This window comes from Pinus tabuliformis, chromosome 9 (assembly GCF_031772625.1).
Source record: "Pinus tabuliformis cultivar Carrire ecotype Pingquan chromosome 9, CPIR1, whole genome shotgun sequence".
NCBI lineage: Eukaryota > Viridiplantae > Streptophyta > Pinopsida > Pinales > Pinaceae > Pinus > Pinus tabuliformis.
In genome coordinates this window covers 1,356,608,257-1,356,632,351 of record NC_142307.1, presented here as the reverse complement: position 1 = coordinate 1,356,632,351, position 24,095 = coordinate 1,356,608,257, and the positions used below count along the sequence as shown (strand labels likewise).

At 41.8% G+C, this 24,095-nt stretch overlaps 1 protein-coding gene across 3 annotated transcripts in view; it reads left to right on the top strand.

The window, feature by feature from the left end:
- Window positions 1-24,095, top strand: part of AGL26 (tRNA (cytidine(34)-2'-O)-methyltransferase) — a 229,321-nt gene that overhangs the window by 14,525 nt on the left and 190,701 nt on the right. For 2 of the 3 annotated variants that reach the window (XM_089439429.1, XM_089439431.1), the window contains exon 2: window positions 14,039-14,139. In XM_089439429.1, the coding sequence (XP_089295555.1) occupies window positions 14,039-14,139 (101 nt within the window). The remainder of the gene's footprint in view (window positions 1-14,038; window positions 14,140-24,095) is intronic. The other variant, XM_089439430.1, reaches the window with a different exon arrangement.

Sequence of the window (24,095 nt, the reverse complement as noted above, 5' to 3'; positions counted from 1 at the left end):
AAAGCTTCCCCTGAGTTTGTTCCATTGTTTCTTCATCTCAGAGAAACATATGCGACTGTCTAGATCAAAAGTCGTGTATATATGCGACTATCCTTCATGTGATCCATGTACAGAAAGTAAACTGCTGATTTTTAATAACTACAACTCCCCTTGAATATGATTTGTTTGTTCCTGTTCACTGTTACTTCATTAGATGTACTGTCAGTAATATAAACATTACCAAAATATCAAAAACATCATGGGTATCATCATCTAGATACACATGCATAGCTCCTTCTGAGATCATTTCTTATTGATCCTGTGGACCTGATAATTATCACTTGTTCTCCATGAGGTTATGTGCCTCACATTTACTTCTGCATAAGAGTAATGGACTGCAGTAGAGAGCATCTTCTTTTATTCTGACTTTAAAGAAGAGGAACTATCACTTCCATTTCCTTTTGAATTCTGTACTAGCACATACAATTTATCTGGATTTCTGTATCCTCTTGCTATAACCTTTCCAGTTTCTTCATCTATAACTTTGCATTTAGTTGATGTAAACACAATTATGAATCCATTGTCAGCTAATTGACCTACACTTAGAATATTTTGGTTTAGCCCTTGAACTAGCAATGCATCAACTGCTTTTCTATACTTATCAAGTTTGGCTTTACCTTTTCCTAGAACTTTTGCTGGAGCGTTATTTCCAAGAATCACTTTACCATCTTAGTTTTTATTGAGAGATTCAAACTTGTCCTTATCTCCAGTCATGTGATGAGAGCATCTGTTGTCTATGTACCATTCATCTTCATCTTCAAATGAACAAAGAGCAAGGCCACACCTTATCTGTTCTTCTTCTTTCTGCTTATTATGAGAAGTGTTGGTGGATCCATCTTTCTCAAGTCTTTTGGTAACAATGTTCTTATCTAGTTGCTTGCCATGTTGTCTGTGAAGATCCATTGATTTGTTCCTGCATTCTTTTTCTACATGCCCAAACTTGTTACAAGCATAACATCTTATATGACTAGAAAATGGAGCTGAGGAATCATAATATGTTTGTTTCATATTCCTTCTATTGCAATCAATAGCTTTGTGACCAAATATGTTGCAAGCAAAACAATATCCCTTAAAGAAACCTAATAAGTACTTGGGAGCTTGTAATATCCTTTTCGGGAATTTTGTGGTATTTTCCTAAGAATTTTCTTTATAAAATTTTATACTGGCATTTTCTCCAAAACCCATGAAATTGCCCCAAAATGCACCAGCAAATAGCAACCCAGAAATTATATAAGCATGACAAATACATTGACAATTTGCAGAAGTAAACCCAAAAACTCAAATAACATCAAAAAATGCAGCACAAGAAATGACCCAACTTCATTTATTATAATATAGCATGCAAAGTACAACTAGAAATATTTGAGACAAAATAGGAAAGATGATAGCTGAGTGGACCTCCAAATATTCTGCTGATATGCTGATCCTGATCTCTCAAAACTCCACAACTGCTGCACTCTCCCTCCAACAACAACTGCCACTAAATCAACTGAAAGACAATGAAGCACCAATTGAGGACCTGAATGATCCTCACTCCAATATCCCTGAAGCTCTATGAAACTCCTGGATGAAGTGTCCTCAAAGAGAGTTAGGTTTTTTTCCAACACTCAACAACATACCTGAGGGTTTCCGTCCTGGGGCTACCAATGAAGTAGAGAACCGGGTTCTCAACCTCTCATACAAGAAGAAATGTCAAATCCAAGATGTCCTCTAATGGCCGCCTCCTCCTCTTTTATAAATCTGATGGACCCCTCTAGAACCTCCTATTTTATTATTATTTTAATCATGGAGCACTTTTCCCTCTTTTATTTCAATTAAAATATTATTTTTAATGTGGGAAAAGGGTAAATTGGCCACCATGCCTCCTCAAGTCACTAAAAATCACTTCTAACCATCCCGTCCTGTAGATCTTCTCGTTCCGGTTCCAACAAGCTATTACACTAAGGTGTTCTTCCAAGTATTCCTCCCGAAATGCCACCTTAAGCGTAATTAATTGAGTCAGGCCCATTAATAACTCTGTTTTTTGAAAGTTGTCGGAATGCAACAAAATGAAAGGCAAACTGTGCGGATGATGGAATATACCAAGCAAATGCCATTAGACCTCATAAAAACTCCTCAAAACCACTCCAAAAGCCCTTGGGCCCGATGAGGACGTCAACCTGCACTTGTGACCTTTTTGCCCCCAACTCTGAAAGTCCATCCTATCCATGCCATAAGGTACACCAAAAAAAGGAATATTATAAATCCTCCTGCCCCAAGATTGCTTGCCCTCAAGCAATCCAAACTTGTGGACCAGTTCGGCGACCCAACGTAACTGAGACCCAATGTCTGGATCCCATACAAACCACTGTGTGATGGTATGCCCCTGTGTCAACCCACCATTAATGGACCCCTCAATGCCTAAATCCCTAACCAATCTTTGATTGAACTTGTCATCAACCAATCGTTCTGGATACCAATGCCACCCCGAACAAGTATTAATGCTCCATGGCTCCTGTTGTGCTATAACTCCAACCATGAGTGCTACTCCATGCACCGCGTACCAACTCATCACCTCTCTCCAATCCAACCCTTGGAATAGACCAAAGTCAATCTCACCATGTTGATGCTGTGTTGAAATACTTATGAGTGGCTAGTCTACATCCTGCTGCCAACTGGAGCATGTGGTATCCCTTACATCTAAGGGCTCTTGTAGTGCAATGCTCCTGACTAAAAATGATACTCCATCAATAGGGTACCAACTCATGATCTCTCACCAATCCAATGCACGAGCACTTGTGTAAGAAACAAGTCGACTAGGTTGATATGGGTCCCTGCTCAACTTAGGATGCTCTATCTGGTCAATCAACAAGATTTGTCTAAGGAAATCCGCCCCTTGCTCTATAATAGGCAAAAGTTGGCAAGATGTGCTACAAGCCCTGTCTATGTACTCCTCGAGAGGGATGCTCCCTGAAAGAGCTGTAGCTCTGCTAGCCGCCTGTGCAAGTACTTGCACCTCATCAGTGGGTTGGCCCAAAGATGGATGCACCACCATCTCAAAAAAATCCACCCTCATCTGGGTAAAAACTCCACGCTCCTCTAGTCTACCAAACTCTTGCAAAACTATCCGTCAGACCCTTGCACTTCCTGAGGACATATGTTTGCAAGTACTGCCACCCTGCTAGCTGTCTGTACATCTGCCCACCCCTCATCAATGGTTGGGCCCAAGGATGGTTACTCATCCTCCTCCCTCATGGGCTCAACATGAACCTCCAACTGGCTCTCCCCAAAAGGCTCATCATGCATACTATGCATATCATCTCCTTGAGCTGACTCATGCTCCACCATATGCTGCTCCTGTTGAATCATCATTGGTGACTCATCATCCCGAATGTCTCCCATAGGGTCCACTAACAGCTCACCATACAAACTAGAATATAAATTTGGCTTGCTGTTAGCAACTCCACATGACTGCTCATGCTCCCTAGAGGCATCCTCGTATGACCCCACAGACTCATCCAAAGAAGAGTCCTCATCTTGAAAGATAGAAGGAATATCTTCCTACTCTACCTCTGCCATCTCCTTTGCATCTCTCAAGCATGAGTGGTCAGGTCCCCAAGGTTCTTTGTAGAGGAAGCAACGACCCCTCCTTCTTAACTCATTCTTGCTACATGGTCCTCCAATCCTGAGCAACTCCTCCTTGGTCATCTGTCTTCTGAACAACACAATGTTCTGCTCAACCAACCTTTTGGCTAGCTCATAAGCAATAGGTGAAATCAACTGTTCCTTCCTCCAAATGGCCAACAACTCAGATTGCATCTTCTTGCAAATGGCATCACAGTCTCCCATAACTGAAGACAAAATGGACAACATGTTGGTTTTGACTGTGTCAGATGATGTTTCTTAATGCTAAAGAAGCATAAGAACCTCTGATGGATCAAGTCATCACACCCCAGATCAAACATTATTTCATATGTTCTAACCATGGCAATGATATATAGAACCTCAAGCTTCTTCCCGAAGGTAGAACTTGCACTGTTGTTCAAGTCCTGAAAAGTCTCTACTATTAGCTTGAAAACTCTCATCATAACATCATCATTGAAAGGATGTATAGGTGCGGTCAGTCTCATGATGTTACTGAGACAAGATGCAACTGGGAGTCTAACCCCTTCACAAGGTTCCTCCAAGAACTTGGGTTGTATGAGAGCAAGCATAGCTGGTTTTAGAGCCCAAATTAGTTTCTTCCCTTATAATTGGCTCACTTTGGAAAGGAGTGCATTCAGTTCATCTAGTTTGAAAAGAGCTTTCACTGTGACCCTCATGTGTCTCAAATATGTCCCCAGTTTAAATATTTTGTGCCCCAACTCATGCTCTTTTTGTGAGTGCTCCTGCTGTAAATCATAAATCCTACTGCAATCACTGGTTTACCATCTCCTACTTGTTTTTACATTCAACAAGTTATTTAATTATTTAAATAGTGATGAAAACACTATTGCAGACTACACATACATACAGATCATGAACTGAAATGAAATGAGACAAATACACAAGGGACACCATTATTTTTGGACAATCGTCCCCAAAAAAACCCAATTCGGGAAAACCGGTGCAACATATAGAGGGTTTGTCTTATTAAGCAGATTTCTGAATACAACTAAGGTGCCAAATCCAACTCACCCAACAGAGAATAAACCCGGCAGAAGTATCTCTATCCAGAGACAAATGAACAAACCCCAGAGGTGACTGCGCTGTTCCCAGCGCTGGCCAGTGCTGGTTGCTCCAAGCTTTGCACTGGAATTGCGTCACCTCCTCTAGGAGTTGCGTCACTGCAACACTGCGTCAGAGCTCTCCCCTGCGTCACTGTGTCAAAGTTCTCCCTCTGCGACATCTGTGACACTGCGACACTGCATCACTGCGTCGGAGCTCTCCCCCTGCATCACTGTGTAAGAGCTCTCCCTTTGCGACACTGCGTCAAAACTCTCCCTCTGTGTCACTACGTCAGAGCTCTCCCTCTGCGTTGTCTCTCCTGGTGCTGCTCTGCCTCTCTGCTATATATTCTCGACCTTGGACTGAATTCCCTCTGCCGAATTGCCTCTCTCACTGCAACTCAGATCACCTATTTGATTTTCTCAACAAACCACGCCCCAAAAAAATCGAATTGACTGATCTCTCAAGTGTATCTCCAACTAACCCTCAAGCCTCCTCTTATACTTTTCCTATTGATGAATCAACAACTGAGATTAAGTCCCTAATCAACGACTACGATTAAAACATACTTGATCCTCGTCACTTAGAAGTTTCTCACCCATATTCTTATTAATACCCATTAATATTTTTATTTTCCTAAGTTTAGACTTAGGAACCCATTAAAAATATTAATTATTTTAATAACTCCTCATTCGGGTGGAATTTCTCCAAACTATTTCTGGGTTCTGGAGATCTCATGTATTCTAGCACCTCCACAAAATTTCGGAGCTAGAGCACATCCGATGCTACCTAAAATCAACACATAGAGCATTAGAGGAGCAAACATTTTCCGATACTTGATATCATTGTCTTATCACTTGGATTCTGTCACACTTGCCATTGAGGCAAGCCCAGGTGCATTAATCCATACTATTTTACTTGCTCCATTGATTAATAAAATGGCTCAGCTGGTTCTACTTCTGGAGTTTTTATGCGCATGTACTGTTTGTTAAAATTTTCTGTGTTGAGAATTGTTTTTGCTTTATATATCACTATTTGTTTAAGTTAGGGACATTACAGTGGTATCAGAGCTATAATCTTGGCTCAGCCGGTGGGAAATATTAGAATCAAACAACATGGTGGTAACCTTGAATGAGGTGATTAGGTTGCAACAAATGATGGTTGATGTGGGGGAGAAGTTGATTCATTCCACAATTGGGAATCCAGACATGATTGCAACTGATGTGGAGTTATTGGGAGCAAACTGGAGGGCATACCAATCACTGGGTCATGGCATTCAGGCGTCCCTCTCTTTTTGGGAATTTTGTGAACTAAGGGGCATGCACAAACCAATGGAGATTTAGTGGGATTTTGCAGGGATGATGAGGAGTATTAAGGAAGAAGATGAAAGAGTAGTTGAAGGAGCCATGGTTGGCAAGGAGACAGTTGAGCATACACCCATTGATGAGGCATCATCCATTGTTGAGGTATCCATTGACGAGGTATCTGGGGTTGTGACTGAGTTCTTAGGTGATAGCAACACACCACAGGTTGATGAGGTGCCGGAAGACAACTCCACCATTGTTGAGGAGCCGATAAGTACAAAGGCCTCTAGGTCCATGACAGAGTTGCCGGACGACAATCACCTGCAGCTGACTGGTGAGCATGTCTTGCGTGTTGGGTTGTCTATGGAGGAGCAGTTGGAGGCTCATGTTGAGTCCATGATGGAGGAGGATGTGCAACCATCCTTTGGGCTAGCCATTGATGAGGGGCAACAGAGAGGCCATGCGTCGAGTTTTCAACACAGTTCGCTTCAGAGGCACACTGATGGGATCTACAACATTATTATCCCACCCTTACGCATTGGGTTGAGGAAGGCAGAGTTGTTTAGACTCTAGACATACCCAAGGGGATCGCCAGGTTAGCAGGATTGAGCGACGTGAGTTGAGTATGACACCATATCATCTTGTAGGGCTTGTTTCTTCCACATGGGATTGTACATTCGATCCCTTCTTTGGGATTGGATGGTACCCGATGGACCAGGCTAGGCGATTGGATACATCCATGGCCACAGTTAAACAGAGGCTAAGAATTACCAGAGGGACTCGAGGGCCAGATTGTTTTTGGGATCCAAGTGGGATTTCCCATCACATCATAGAGTTGTTAGGTGATGGTAGTAGCTATGTGATGGATTTGACGCTTGGGCGCACACACATTTTCAGATCTCCATCAGAGCCCCAGTCAGCACTAGTGACAGGATGGTTTGACAGGCAAGCAGACAAATTTCATGAGTTGTCTTGGCATATTGACTGTGCGTGGAGTCACAGGGTGATTAGCTTACTCTGGCAGGAGCTGGTAGGAGGAGGTGGCATCAACAGGCTATCAGACAGGGCATTGTATGGAGACAATGCTCTCTTATTGACATATGGGACGCAGGAGCTACTAAGGCTAGGCACAATAGTATCACTCCCATTAGCTTGTGAGGAGTTAGGCCACTTAGGTCTATCTGGGCAGATGAGGAGATATAGCTCACATCGTGGAGGGCTTACCAACAGAGTGGTAGTAGAGATGGTGATCCTGAGAGGATGCGAGATGTTGCCTATGGACTCAGTCTTAGACCTTGATATCCAGGGGTGTATAGGGGTATGCGACGATGCACAACAGTATGCAGAGGAGCACAGAGGTGTGCAGTGGTGTGTAGGGTTGCATCGTGGTGTAGGAGGAGCGGTTCACATATTAGTGCATTACCTCATAGAGTGATGGACACATTAATACATGAGGGATACCAGTTGATCCAGGATGATGCAGTAGCATGTAGCAGGGTCGGGCGGTGCACAAAGATGTGTGATTGGGTGCAGTTGTATGCCAGGAGACACAAGGATACATGGTTATATGCAGTAGTGTGCAGGGTTTCACTACGGACTGAGGGAGTGCTACTAGCAGGGAGATTCCTTGACGAGGATGTCAGGCATGTCATTGGGGTGGACATACCCAGGTTGGGAGAGCGGATCGGTCATGGGATGGGTTGGGAGTGTCCACGCGAGTTCTTGATCTTACCCATCAGAACCCACACATCTTCCACTCGTTGGCACCACATGCAGTTGAGGGGAGCCTTGTGTTCGATCCAAACCCATAGTGTGGATAACAAGACTTGGGATATTTTCCTGAGACAACACTATGAGATTCAGTGCCTTAGGGGCACGATAGGTATTCTCCAGTGGAGGAGCAGGGTCGGTGTGCGAGTTGATAGCCACAGGCTGGGAGATGAGGTGATCTTCTGCAGGGGTGGCATATTGTTCATCACTGAGCCTATACCTGGGGAGCTGGTCACGGGGGAGACATGTGCCACTCTTTCCACAAGGCATGTCAGGATCCTGCATGAGCAGGGGATATTGTGTATGATTGAGGCAATTTTCCAGTGGGTGTCCGGGCTCCAGACATTGTATTGGTACATTACCGAGAGGGTGGATGGCAGACTTAGTGGTGATGGTTGGCAGGAGCAGGATGGATCCACATACATTGAGTTGATTGCGAGTATCAGAAACCCATCTATTGGCTGCATTTAGGGGGTAGCTATTTGGCACATGCAGTTTCCAGCAGTCATCAGTACTACGCAGTGGCAAACACAAGGCAATTTAGCATGCACCAGATTAGTTCGTGATATATGGAGCATATACATTGATTGCACGCAGGGACCAGTGATGGGGCACGGATGGATTCTAATAACTGTGAGAGCTATGTCACAACAGGTCTGGGGATCTATTTGGTTGATAATTCACTCTGTCTCATGATGAGCAGAGTCATGGCAGAGAGTGACCTAGTTCACTTTTGGGTTGGCACATGGGGGTACACGGAGGCCTTCATCGACTGGCGAGGTAGGTTTTCTTTGTTGCTGCACAATTTCAGAGTTAGATTTGGATGGGTAGGCTTTGGCGTCATGGAGATGTCTTGGCAAGATGTGTCTCGCCTCTATCAGTATTCCACCATCGGGTTCCAGGAGAGGAGGATACAGTGTGCGCATGATGGGCAGTCTGTTAGAGCCAGAGTGGCATAGCGACAACATGGTGGCACCCTTTTGAGGCTAGCATGGGACCCAGACATCACAGTACTAGACAACTCAACGACCATTAGGGGTGAGCTGGTTGCTACAGGGGGAGGTCACTCAAATATTCCTTTAGGCTTTAGCGAGTCACTGATGACGTGGGGGACTTCTGGTATTTATACCAGACATGATAGTGAGTGGAGCAAGGGGTGCTCCACGTTGATCAGGTTGGCTTGGGATCCTAATATTTAGGGACTCCTTCACTATAGGATAGTACAACTATCAGGGACTATCCAATAGCATATTTGGGACCCTGGTGAAGTTTGCAGCGACAGTGGGGATGCACAGTCAGAGAGGGCGCTTGTTCAGGCATTGCTTGAGGACAAGCAATTTTTGGTGCATTGGAGGAGCTTGCCAGATGAGGATGCTACCTGGGAGGGCGAGCACATACTTGAGCATTCATCACTGAAGTTGCTAGGGGACAAACAACATTTGGGAGGGGAGGACTATCATGTCCCTTCTTAAGTTAATTTGGAACAAGACTAATTATTGCACTTTGGGGGCCAATTTTGGAGATAGTGGAGCCCATTAGACTTACGAGAAGTTATTTTGTTGTGGTTAAATTACACATGAGGGCCACCCACACTAGGGAAATACGCACTACCTAGTTTGGTTTACATGGTGGTGGTTAAGTGAGGGCCCACGATGGAGGTAAAATTGGAGGGAAAAGTGCTCCACGAAATCTATATAAGGAACTTAGCTCTCCTCATTTCATTCATCTTTTGGCATATCGATTTCTCTTTGGTTGCTCGAGCTTCTTAGCTGAGTCACTTACTGTTTAGCAGGAGTTCTTCAAGCAAAGAGCTCACCCTTTCTTTGGGGGACTTCGAGTGCCACCCTAGGAAGGTTTTTCTTCATTCTTCCGTAGGAGGATTCCATTGTGGTTTCCAACAGTTGCATTCACCTCCAGGTGGTGCGTATTACTAGAGGACGCAGTGAAGAGGAGGCTGAGTTTGCTTGTGGTGTCTTGCAGTGGAGTTTGGTTGGGAGATTTTCCGGATAGGAAGCATAGGAGGTTTGTTGTCACTTTGGATAGTTTGGGAGTTGGAGGAGTGTGCTTCTTTGCAGTGTGACTTTCGCACTTCCTGGGCCAGCGCAGAGGCAACACTTGGTGCACACGTGGGAGGTAGAGTATCAGTCTTTGAGGCTGAACTTTTTCGGGGAGGTTAAGGGAAGTATTTGAGGAGGAGATTGCTTCATTTTTGGAGCTTGGGAGGAGGATTTCGTTGGGGTTCTTTGCAGGCCGTTTTTTGGAGCAGCTTGGAGGGCGTAGGGCATATTGGAGGCCGAATTTGGGAGGTTGGATTCAACCCAAACCCTTTCTGGGTTTTTGACAAGGATCCAAACTACAATGTTTCAGCATTGTCTGAGCACCAGAGGTGGGGTTTTCAGCCGTATCTTTGCAGTAGACATTGCAGAATTGTTGGGGATTGCACAGTGCCTTTGAGGGTCAAATTTGGGAGGTCAAAATCAGGCCAAACCATTTCTGGGTTTTTGCGGGTTTTGGTCAAGGAGCTTGGGGATGAGTTTGTAGCATTTTCTGAGGAGCGGAAGTGGAGTTTATTGCAATTCCTTTCCAGCCAGCTGTGTAATTTTCTGGCCAGCGTAGAGCATTAGAGGAGCAGACATTTTCCAGTACTTCATATCATTGTCTCATCACGTAGATTCTATCACGCTTGCCGTTGAGGCAAGCCCAGGTGCATTCATCCATACTATTGTACTTGCTCCATTGATTAATAAAATGACTCCGCTGGTTCTACTTCTGGAGTTTTATGAGCATGTACTGTTTGTTAAAAATTTCTGTTTTGAAAATCATTTTTGCTTTATATATCACTATTTGTTTAAGTTAGGAACATTACGAACACATATTGGAGCATCCCGCGTTGAAGTTGCTTGAGGACAAGCAACATTTGGGAGGGGAGGACTGTAATGTCCCTTCCTAAATTATTTTGTTACAGGTTTAATTTCCCACAATTTTGGATAATTTTGGTGACCATGGAACCCACTCAATTTTGACTTAAGGACTTAGGGGAAAAAAGGAGGCTGAATTATTTTGTTAGTGGAATGTGGGGGCCACCCACATAGGAAAAACGCACTTGGCTAAGTGAGGAGTTCGAATAGCCTTGGAGGGAAGTCGAAAGGCAAGGAGGAGGGGCCCACATGGGAAGGAAGGCCCACGAAATTATAAATAGGAGGAGCTCATCTTCACAAGGGGTCTTTTGTCAATTGAACTCACTTTTGTTGCTCGAGATGCTTAGCCGGGTCACTTGCTGTTTAGCACTGAGTTTTCCAAGCGGAGAACTCACCCTTTCTTCGAGGGACTTCGAGTGCCACCCTAGGGAGGTCAAATCGTACCACTTTGGAGGAGAGCTGGAGGGATTTCAGAGCTTATCTTTCAGTCTTGCTCAACTAGTGCGTGTTCCAGGAGGACGCAGGAAGGGAGCACACAAAGGTTGTTTCAGGGGTCTTCTGGGTAGCACTTGCCGGGATAATTTTGGCACGGAGCTTCAATGTGATATCAACATTTTGGAGGAGTTTTAGAGCTGGAGATTGCTGCTTGTGGGCGTCACGCTTTACAACAACCTGAACCAACGCAGAAGCCTCTCATTGGGCACACGTGGGCGCTTGAGGAACGAGTTGGGGAGCGAAGATTGCTAGGGGAAATAAGGAGAACCTTTGGGAAGAACATCTCAACTCTTTGGTGTGATTTGGGGAGCTTTTTCTGTGAGTTACAAGCATACCGTATTTTCCAACAGTTGGTGGAGGACGTGGTATTTGGGGGCCGAATTTCGGGGGTCAAAACCAAGCCAAACCCTTTCTGGGTTTTGGTGAGGAGCTTGAGATTAATTTTGCAGAATTTTCTGAGCACCGGAGGTGGGGTTTCCAGCAGTTCCTTTCCAGTAGATAGTGCAAATTTCTGGGGCAGCGCAAAGCATCATTGGAGCAACTGTTTCTAGCACTTGGGCTTGTTATTTTGTCACCTGGGCTTTGTCACGCTTGCCATTGAGGCAAGCCCAGGTGCACTCCTTCCACACTATTGTACTTTGCTCCAATTGATTAATAAAATGGCTCAATTGGTTCTTATTTCTGGAGTTTACATGGGTGTTTGCTGAATGTTTGAAATTTCTGGTGTTGTATTTGTCATTTGCTTTGCATATCACTGTTTTTCCCAGTTTGGGACATTACAGGTACTTGAGTAGTCAACAAGCTGCATCCACATGAGATGACTCTTTTCAAAGGCAAATCAGGCTAGGCTAAAACCCTAACAATCGAATAGTGAGAGATACAACAATAAATAAAATGATTAAATAAATGAAACAGAATGAATATAACAATGAAATATATGCAATTATATAGTCGACAATGCATTCTAGAAGTTTTAGGATTTGAATGAAAATTGATTTAGAAGAAGGAATTGATTCATAAAATATAAGATATGCCCAAAAGAAAGGAAATCAAATTATGAAAATGCAAGTATAAACAGGAAAAGCAAGCATAGAGCAAATGCACTTGTGAGAATAGAGAGATGTGGATATTCCCAAGTTCTCGCGAATGCTATTGTGATTCTTTTTTCTTTCTCTTCTATTTACTTAATTCATATCCATGCATATTCCTTGATTCACTTTGTTTCATTGTCATCTCCAAATATATAATGCTTGCTGTATTCAAATTTCAATCTAAACATACTCTAAAGAAGCACTCAAGATAGGATAACTAGAGTCAAGAACATTTGTGACAACTTTGCCGTTATAGCAAATGTATTTTAATTTAGTTTTGAGTTACAAAGAGCCAATCCTTACTTCTTATAAGGGTTTATCACATGGATATCATTTATGGGTTATTGGACAAACTATTGTTTGTTAATGATTACTGTATATAGCAAGGTTTCCTTAGTTTACCTTGCATTGTTTTTTCTTGTGGGGCAATCTCCAAGGTGTTAGATCTCATAAATTTGTATGTTAAAAAGTGCATATACCATTGTCAAAAAGGGAAAAACATTCAATAATGTTTACAAGGATAGCCTTTTTTTTGTTTCTCTCTTTCATACCTGTTTGTGTTGAGAAATATAGCTCAATCGGGAGCTTCTTGCAAATGTTAGGTATGAAGATGCTAGAAGTAGTTCAAGACAACTTCTAGTGACTACTTAGTAAAGGTGGGAAATAATACCATTTTGTAATTTCACTTAAATAAATAAATGTGAAAGTCAAATTTTACGTGTTCTCTTACTATTAGAAATTTAAATGAAATATTCTAGAACATTAGTGAATTAGATTTGTTCTAATATTAGCCATACACCTCATTGTTGAGATAAGGTCGTTGCCAGGATTGAGTAGATTAGTTGCTAAGATATGGGAAATTAGTTGTTAGGATTGAGAAGATTATTTATCTCTCTCAAAGCATCTATAGGACAAGATGGGAGAAGTGGAAAACCCACATGAGAACATTTGAGAGAGGCGGGGACCAGGAGAAGAAGGAGAGTGCATTTAACTTTTAAGGATTTGAGGAGAAAGTGTAGATCTGCTGTAGCAAACAGCAAGAGGGAATCCATATGACAGCAGCATCGTATAGTTGTATAGCAGTAGCTGCTGTCTTCTTTCTTCTGCATATCCATGCTTCTATTTCAGCAGGTTATACTTCTCTGTTCTATAGTGTTTTGTTTACTGTATAGCTGCTAAGTTACAGCAGACTGTGGAGGTACCTTGTAAGCTTTGATCATTGGAATGATAAGCTGATTTGAAGGGAAAAATCACTGTGCATGTGTGTTATTCATTTATTGCTCCACTGTTCATTTTTCCAGCCATATGTGTGATTGTTGCATGTTTAGAAATATTCATTTATGTGATTAAATAAGTTCAAATCTGATTTATTTAATTAAGAGAAACATAGAACAGCACTCATCTAGGGCCTTTTGGAAAATTTGACAGTTTGCCATTCTCACCTTTTTAGATAAATCATGCTATCGTTTTTCAGGTCAATTTACATAATATAAAATGAATTTTGCAGAGAACCCTTTTGTTACTTTTTAATTTCCAAGTTAAATTAACATAAAATTCCTTAAGCATGGGTTTTGATACACACATATACGTATCCCATACCATGTTTCATGTTGGTTTTTAATCAGCTAATAGAATGGATAGTCAGAGATATCTTAGAGTGGTTAGGCACTATCATTAGTCATCATATTTTGAGGCATGCTAACCGCTAGCTTTACCACTGCTTTCCGTGTGGTAGTTTCAGAAAGCCAATTAAAGCCTTGGACTTCAACGGTTGGGGAGGCTGTTAGGAAATCTTCAAATGATAGATTTCTTCAAGTAGTGTTGCATTCTCCACAGGTATGCTTCAAATATATTTTTTTTTTAATTGCAGAAAAACAAAATGGACTTGTTATATCAAAGTTCTGAGAAGTCGTAAAGATAACATCATAGGATTTAACTTGGTTTCTCTTGATCTATGATTCTTCGATGCATTTTTATAGGGAGCTGCAAATATAATCTTAAATTGCATGTCATAGTAAGTATTCTTTGTTGCTGCAAGAATTTAATATAAATTTAGCCCTGAGGGTTAGCTCAATTGGTCGAGTCCCTATCGTTAAAGCACCTTTGCTATTGAGAGGTCATAGGTTCAATTATCTTGACACTCTCGGGGTCAGGCTCCGTGGTTGAGTGGGCAGGAAGTGATCCCATTGGGTGGATCTGCCTGGTATAAATAATCCGTGGACATAGCAATCAACAGTCTCCGGGGTTTGTGAACCACATAGAAAAAAGAAAAGAAAATAATTTAATATAAATTTTCATGGCATTATATGTTTTTGTTAGTCTCAAAGTTCTGTGCATCTTCTTCACAATTTTGTCCATTTTTGGCAGTTGTTATTTGATGCTTTTGCAATTCACTTTAATGTGGTCAGATTGGGATTTATCACTTTACCTAGGTAGCTAGTGTGCATGAGTGCAGGTGCGGGTTCCCTAGGTTTGAAATGTATGTATGTGGAGGATGCAGTACAGACACACACACATATACACATTTAACTATGTCTGAAAATTAAAATGGAAAATAGTATACAGAAATATGAATGCCGATATATAAAAGTTTATAATTAAAATGTGAAATAATATCTAGTACTATAATAACAATGTCACATTCATAATTTCTGTTCTACACGTGATTTAATTTTCAAAAATTTAGATTCAGTGATTCAAAATTTACTATAGTCATTATTTTTAGATTTATAGATAACTACAAAACATGCTCAACGGAAATTACTCGTGAGACAAATCACTAGTGTCTTGTCACTAACTAGTAAGGCCAACAAGTGAGTCTTCTTTATCCTCTAGATTCTCAGTTAAGATGCTCTGGAGGTATTCGTTGCTGTTACGTTCTGGCTTTCTGTTGGGTTTGTAACTAATCTGTAGCTCTACAAGACCATTTGGTTGGCTCTCATTGTCCGCACATATAATGTCATCCATGAATTGTTTCCATATCTTAGAAGTACCTTCCTTGTACTTTGTATCTTTTTGAGCAATAAGATGAAGAGCACTATGAATGCAAACTAAATTATCTGCCTTCTTAGATGCCAATCAGTTTCTGCAGAGGCAAATTGATGTCCTATTCAGCACATATGACCTTGGTAGTTGATAGTCAACTTGGGTAAAACCAAGGTTATGATCCTCATTGCATTGAAGAGTTCTCTTTTCAGTTTTTATTACTACTTGGGCGGGGAGGGGGGAAGACATGGAGATCATCATGGCCTATGCCTACTTGGGGTCCAGTTCATGGGCCACATTTCAGTGTGCATCAGGCCCTCCAGCCATGACTCAACAAGGAATATGGTTCACTTCCCTTCCTTTATAGGCAAATTTTCCAGAACTAATTTCATGACATCTATTCCTCTATGGTTGAAAATCTAATGGCTGAGTTTGCTTTAGATTGGATGGGCCAAGTTTGAGAGAATTGAGACTCTCCTTCTCAGATGCATAATCTGATGCAAGCAATTGTCCCCCAACACATTGTTCGGGCAAAGTTCATAGTCCATCCCTTTTGCCTTGAGGTCTGTCTAGTGCCATTCCTTCATAATGCTCATATCTTTGGGAACTATTTTTTCAGGAGGGATTGGTATCCCCATCCCACACTTTGTTTTTCTGAAGGCCATCACCTAAGTTAACCCCCCTAGGCATGCCCATGTTCTCATAAGCTTCTTGTCTTCTTAACTCTATGGCCATCTGTTTAGAGTGTCTGACCCTTTTCAGCTACTCACTAGACACACTAGGACACCTATTTCCATCTAAATAGGACTTGAATTAGGCTATCAGAGAGGACATTTATAAACAGTATATCCAAACCACCTAGACTGCACCTTCTAAGAGTCCTGGCCCAAAGACAGATTCGTAATTGGAGAACTTTATGGAGCTGACAGAGGACCTTATTCTTTGACTCTTGTCATATGCAAATAATAGATGCATGCCCTCACGGTCCCCTTGGGTCCATTTTGGGGGAGTTCTCACAATATTTGGGTAGAGACTGATCACCACTTCCCGTGACCGGATAGGATTTTCCAACCTTGACTTTTACAAGAGCCAAATTCAAAGGTAAATCTCATTTATTGGCACCCTCATAACTCAAAGGGCTCCCTTTCCCCCTTCTTTTGCTAATTTGGTTGGAGATGCCTTGGTCTCTTTGTGAGAGAGGTTTTCAAGTACAGATTTGTCTTTACAAGCCTTGCCTCGGTTAGAGGCTTTCAGAAGGATCACCTCATATTTCTTGGTCGGGTCATTTGATTTGAGCAACAATTGATTGGCAAAGACCCAAGATATTGCAAAGCTTATATTGGTGAGGCCTTGTGTTTCCTCTTGACCTTGTCAAGACACATGAGGAGTTGTCATTCCAAGTGATAAGATACACACCGTTAGAGGACATACACCACCATACTAGGAGGTAGACCAACTCCAAGTAGCTCTAGAGTCAAGCTCCCCCCTCCTAACATACTACTCATTAGGTTTAGCAGAGTAGCCAGGTTTCTATTAGGAGATTCTTCCCACTGGCCTCAAACGTTAGGAGTATTGATCTCCCTCATTCTTGTGATCCCCTTAGTGTCATACAACTAGGTCTTCTCAATCCCATTCACTCCTTGGAGGATATCATTCACCAGTGCATTAGCCTTTTCATAGTGCTTGACGACTCCGATGGTGAGCCCCTCTTAGTTCCCTTCCTCATCCTTGGCTGCCGACTTTAATACTCCTTGACATCCTCTCTCTTTTGCTCAATATGGAGAAATTTAAAGGTTTTGAAATCTTTCAGAGCTTTTCAATTCTGTTTGTTTTACCAAAACACCTTATCTTATACATTTTTTAGTTAGATGTTTAGCATCTAGTCTCCATCTTGATCTTATATCTTAATATCTTTATGATTTTAACATTATTTTGGGAGATGCCTTGGCACACTTAGTTTGTATTGACATTGTATGTATTATTTTGGTCCCTTTGACCTACTTTTGTGGTTATTTATTGGACATTAAAATGATCTTGTCTTATCTTATTATATGGTCTCATAGTTATCGTATGCGAATTTGGATTTGGATTTAGATTTGATACATTTAAAAAAATCGTGTTGGAAAATCCAGTTCAAAAAAATACAGGAGTGTACATCTCTCTAATGGGAACAAAATTGCAAGTAATGTCCGTGTTAATAGCTTAATACTACAGAAATGACCTAACAATGAAAGTCTTTTGTTTGTTTGTCAAGTGGTTTGAGTTCATCAGAGATTATATCAGGCTTGACTTGTGGCTTGAGAAACCGCGACCCAGAGGCATCTAAGCCGTCAAAATCACCCGGCCTTGGCCACACCAACCCTTAACATGACTGGATTTTTTCCCACAGAGTTTCGAACTGGTGACCTTCACATCAGGGAGTGACTTAACAGTACACCCCATCACTGTCTATTCTACACCCCATGGGCTTAACAATGAAAGTTTTAACCATGTACATAATTCCTATATACATTTGGAAGTAGTCTTCAAAGTAGAGTTGGGGAGAAAATGTTAGTTTTCTTTAGTTTTCTGTACCTACAGCGCTGTCTGCTGAGAACTTCCTGGATCTCTTGCTCTTGAGGAGAGGCTGGTGCTGGTCACTGTACTCGAATCCTGTGACTGTCTGCTTGCTTGTTCTACCCGCGGTCCCTGCTGCTACTGGACTAAAGGATCATCTGATGACTGATCTCCTGGAGGCAACTCTCGAGATCTTTTGAAAGCTCTGTCTTCCATGAACTTTACATCTCGCCTCACTACAATCTTCCTGCTGCTAGGAACGTAGATTCTGTATGCCTTTGAGGTCTCTCTATATCCTACGAGATACCCTTTTTCTGCAGTCTGATCTTGTTAATTTCTGGTAGCATCGGATGTGCTCTAAGTCTCAAATTTTGCAGGGAGGCTTAAACACATGCATTCTCCAATACCCAGAAATCGTTTTGGGAAATTCCACCCGGAGACAGTTTTATTAAAATAATTAATTATTTTTAATGGATCCCTAAGTCTAAACTTGGAAATTAAAATAATTAATGGGTATTAATCTAGACCGTGGGTGAAACTTCTAGAAGAAGGTGAAGATCAAGTCAATATGATCCTAGCCATTCATTAGGATCTAATTTGGGTCGTTGATTGATCAACGAGAGGATTATAAGAGAAGGCTTGATGGGCACTTGGAGAACACACCAGAGGCAGATACTCAGTTACCCGAGTAAGATCGATTTTCTCACTGGTTGAAGTTTAGCAAGAGAAAATCGAATCAGAGGGAGAGTTGCAGGTGGAAAAGAGAGTGAGGGTAATCAACATCAGTCAGGGGTGCAGGAGCAGAAGACGTAAAGCAGAGGGAGGACAACGCAAAAGCTGTGACGCAGAGGAGAAGATGCAGAGGCAGTTTGATGCTGGGACTGCGCAGTCCTCACGCAGGAGCTGACGCAGTAAGACGCAGAGGGGGCAACAAGGCCTCTCTTGGATCAGAAACCAGCCGGGAAGTGTCTGTAAATTTTCTCTTAGAGATTCCTCTTTTATTTTGCTGGTTGTAACTTGTACATGAGATTTTTGATCAAGAATAATAAAGAAACCCTCATCTGCTGCATCGGGTTTTCCACATTGTGTTTTTCCGGGGACGATTGTTCAAAAATAAATGTGTCATCGTGGTTATATTTGTGCCAATATTTTTCTTTGCATTTACTTTCCACAATATTTTAATTGTGAAGGCTACAGTGGAATTTATTTCGATATTTGCTGTAAGAACATTGTGAATAACTTATTTTTGAGTTGATAAGTAGAATAAATAATATTAATCACTGCAGTTGGCTTTCTATTTAGAATTTTTCACATGGTATCAGAGCTAAGGTGAAGCAAGAAGAAGCAAGAAGAAAAGAGCCGGAAGACCAAGAATTGAAGGAAGAAAGGAATTCGAAAATCCTGCAGAGGCAGTAATTCAAACCCCTAGAGGGTTTGCGCAGTTTAGGCCAGGAGGGCTAGATTTTCGTGGTAAATATTTCCCTGAGTGAGTCGACAGAGAGGTAAGATTTCTAGATCAAAATCTGTCAACGGTAGAAGGAGCAGCGCAGCAGAAGAATCAACGAAGAGGGGTTTCTCTGGTGGGACACAATATATATATATATATATATATATTTTATTTTCTTTAATTTATTTATTTTTTAATTTTTTAATTATTTTTTTTGCAGCAGTTGCTGGGGCAGGGTAGCATCAAAAATCATTTGAAAAATAGCACAAAGATGGATACTCAAAGTGTCTCAGAATTGTCTTCCAGATTAGAAGAAGAATTCGCATGCTTAGCAAATTCAACGTCAACAGATGTTTGGTACATTGATAGCGGGGCTTCAGCTCATATGACTGGAGTACGAGAACATTTCTCGAGCTATCAAGAAGAACAAATGGACTTCCAGATTACTATGGGAAACAAAACGAAGTGTACTCTAGTAGGGAGAGGCACCATAGCATTTCAGACGGAAGCAGGGACTAGCATCCGAGCCACCAATGTTCTGCATGTGCCAGGATTAGGAATGAATCTGATTTCAGTGTCCCAATTACAGGACAAGGGATACGATGTATACTTCATTGGAAAGAAAGTATACGTCAAGCATCCAAGTTGGAAGAGGAAGAGACAAATTAGAACTCGAAGCAACAAATTGTATAGGTTGCAGCTTGAGTTTCCAATAGCATTGATAGGCAACAACTATAACGGTGAAAAGGAACGAAATGAATTATGGCACAGGCGAATGGGACACTTACACCATGGAGCACTGAGGATGCTCAGAGAGACTGTTATAGGAGTACCAACCCTTAGTAGTGAGCATGATGACTTATGTAGAGGATGCGTACTAGGGAAGTACGCTAAAGCAGCTTTTTCTAGAAGTAACAATAGAGCATAATGTGTATTGGGATTGATACACTTAGATATCTGTGGTCCAATGTCCACAAGAGCTCTTAGTGGTGGCGAATACTTCGTCACCTTTATTGATGATCACTCTAGAAAAACCTGGATCTATTTCTTAAAGACCAAGGATGAGGTCTTTGATCGATTCAGAGAGTTTAAGGCTTTTTTTGAAAAAATGATGGGGAAAAAGATAAAGATATTGCGTTTAGATAATGGTGGAGAATATACGGACAAAGACTTCACAGATTTCTGCGCAAAGGAGGGTATCAAAAGAGAATGGACAACTCCATATAATCCGGAGCAAAATGGAGTAGCAGAGCAGAAAAATAGAACTATTGTTGGGGCAACCAAAGCTATGTTGTGTGATCAAGACTTGCCTAGATTCTTGTAGGCAGAGGCATGCAACACAGTAGTATATATCTAGAATAGAACTCCTCACAGAGCATTGGGGAAGAGAACGGTTGAAGGTGTCTTCATAGGGAAAAAGCCGAAAATAAGTCATCTCAGGATATTTGGAAGCATGGCATAGTGTCACATTCCAGACGAAAAGCGTAGTAAACTAGATCAAACCGCAAAAAAGGGTACCTCGTAGGATATAGTGAGACCTCAAAAGCATACAGAATCTATATTCCTAGTAACAAGAAGATTGTAGTAAGACGAGATCCAAAGTTCATGGAGGATAGAGCTTTCAGAAAATCTCGAGAGATGCCAGTAGAAGGTCAGTTTGAAGAGGTTCCATTAGTCCAACAGCAACAGGGGTTGCAAGGAGGACAGGCAGGAGGACAAACACCTGGATCGAGTACAGTGACCAATACCAGTATTTCCTCATAAGAAGGAAATCCAGACAGTTCTCAGCAAATGGAACGACAGGATCAAGAGGAGGAGTTGATTGAGCCTCCCACCACTAGTGGTAGAACCAGCAGAGAAGTACGACAGACACTGAGGGACGCAGAGGAGTTCGTTGGAGCTCCTAGAATTAAGAAAAGGCAGCGTAGACAACTGATAGATACTAGGCCTTGGTAGCTCAGGTTGAAGAACCCTCTAGCTTTCAGGAAGCCGTTCAACACCAAGTTTGGGTGGATGCCATGGTAGAAGAGTACAATTCTATCATGACGAACGATATCTGGGAAGTAGTACCTAGACCAAAGGATAGATTAGTTGTAGGATCAAGATGGTTCTACAAGATCAAGTATGCTGCAAATGGAAGTATAGAGAAGTACAAGGCTAGGTTTGTGGCAAATGGGTGCACACAAAAGGAAGGGATAGACTATGAAGAGACCTTTGTTTCAGTAGCCCGTTATACCTCTATCAGATTTGTTATATCCCTAGCAGCTCAAATGGGATGGGAGATTCACCAGATGGATGTCAAGACAACATTCTTGAACGTGGTGATAGAAGAGGAGGTGTATATAGAACAGCCCGAAGGCTTCGAAACTCATGAGAAGAGAACTCATGTATGTAGATTAAAGAAAGCCCTGTATGGGCTCAAGCAGGCACCTAGAGCATGGTATGGTCAGATTGATAGTTACTTGCAGCAGTTGGGATTTGTCAAGAGTGATGTTGATCCCAATCTCTACTATTTAATGGTAGAGAATGAGCCACTTATTCTGGTATTATATGTGGATGACTTGTTTTTAACAGGGTCATCTAGGCTCATACAGGACTATAAGAAGAATCTTGAAGCAAAATTTGATGTGAAGGATATGGGGTTGATGCATTATTTTCTAGGGTTGGAAGTTTGGTAGAAGAATGGGGAGATCTTCCTTGGGTAAGGAAGATATGCTACAAAGATTCTGAAGAGATTCAAAATGCAGGATTGTCGACCCATGGCTACTCCCATGATCACCAACTGGAAGAAAATAGATGCATTAGGAGACAAGGAAGTGGACCCCACCTTGTACAGACAACTCATTGGGTCGCTCATGTATCTGGTCAACACTAGGCCAGACATTTGCTTTGCTGTCAACACTCTTAGTCAGTTCATGGTGGAACCAAAAAGGGTGCATTGGGCAGTAGTTAGACACATTCTTAGGTATGTGCGTGTAATAGTCGGATATGGGTTGAAATACTCCCGAGGGGAGGATGTCGGATTGAATGGGTTCACAAATGCAGATTGGGCAGGTAGTTTAGTAGATCGGAAAAGTACCTCTAGGTACTGCTTCAGTGTTGGATTAGGAATGATATCTTGGTGCAATAGAAAGCAGAAGTTGGTAGCTCTGAGCTCAACAGAAGCTGAATATATGGCAACCAACATAGCTACATGCGAAGCTATATGGCTTAGAAAACTGCTTGTGAGTTTGTTCAGAAAAAGGATGGAAGCGACCAGGGTTTACTGTGATAATCAGAGTTGTATCAAACTCTCTGAGAATCTAGTATTTCATGATCGGTCGAAACACATTGATATCAGATGTCACTTTATCAGAGACTGTGTTTAGCATGGGGCAATACAGTTGTAGTATGTGCCCACAGGAGATTAGGTAGTAGACATACTCACAAAGGCTCTAGGAAGAGCTAAGTTCATTCAGTTCAGAGAGCAGATGGGTATGGTAGAGAATCCGTTTCAGTAGCAGAAACATGTGATTTCTCAATTATAGTGGCGAAGGGAGTTGCAGTACGGATGCAGTGTTGACAAGTGGCAGGGTTAGCAGCAGTACAGATACAACATTTGCGCAGTAGTTGGTGGGCAGGATGTCAGACATCAGCAAGCGCAGAGGGAGATGTTACAGAGCAGGTTGATGCTTCAACAGGTTGCATTATTAGAGCACATTCCTCGCTAAGAGGGAGTGTTGATTTTTGGTAGCATCAGATGTGCTCTAAGTCTCAAATTTTGCAAGGAGGCTTAGACACATGCATTCTCCAATACCCAGAAATCATTTTGTGGAATTCCACCCGGAGATAGTTTTATTAAAATAGTTAATTATTTTTAATGGGTCCCTAAGTCTAAACTTAGGAAATTAAAATAATTAATGGGTATTAATCTAAACTATGGGTGAAACTTCTAGAAGAAGGCGGAGATCAAGTCAATATGATCCTAGCCATTGATTAGGATCTAATCTGGGCCATTGATTGATCAACAAGAGGATTATGAGAGAAGGTTTGATGGGCACTTGGAGAACACACCAGAGGTAGATACTCAGTTACACGAGTCAGATCAATTTTTTCACTGATCGAAGTTCGACAAGAGAAAATCGAATCAGAGGGAGAGTTGCAGGTGGAAAAGAGAGTGAGGGTAATTAGCATCAGTTAGGGGTGCAGGAGCAGAAGATGCAGAGCAGAGGGAGGACAATGCATAACCTGTGACGAAGAGGAGAAGATGCAAATGCAGTTTGACGCTGGGATTGCGCAGTCCTCACCAAGGAGCTGACACAGTGAGAGGCAGAGGGGGCAATAGGTTCTCTCCTGGATCAGAAACTAGCCGGGAAGTGTTTGTAACTTTTCTCTCAAAGATTCCTCTTCTATTCTGCTGGTTGTAACTTGTACATGAGATTTTTGCTAAAGAATAATAAAGAAACCCTCATCTGCTGCACCGGTTTTCCCACATTGGGTTTTTCTGGGGACGATTGTCCAAAAATAACTGTCATCGTGGTTATATTTGTGCCAGTATTTTTCTTTGCATTTACTTTCCACAGTATTTTAATTGTGAAGGCTGTAGTAGAATTTATTTTGATATTTGCTGTAAGAACACTACGAATAACTTATTCTGAGTTAATAAGTAGAAGAAATAATATTAATCACTGCAGTTGGATTTCTATTTAGAATTTTTCACAGATCCAACTTACTACGCTTCTCATCTGGAATGTGACAATCAACCACACTCCCAAATATCCTCAAATGACTTACCTCGGGTTTCTTCCCGGAGAAGACCCCTTTT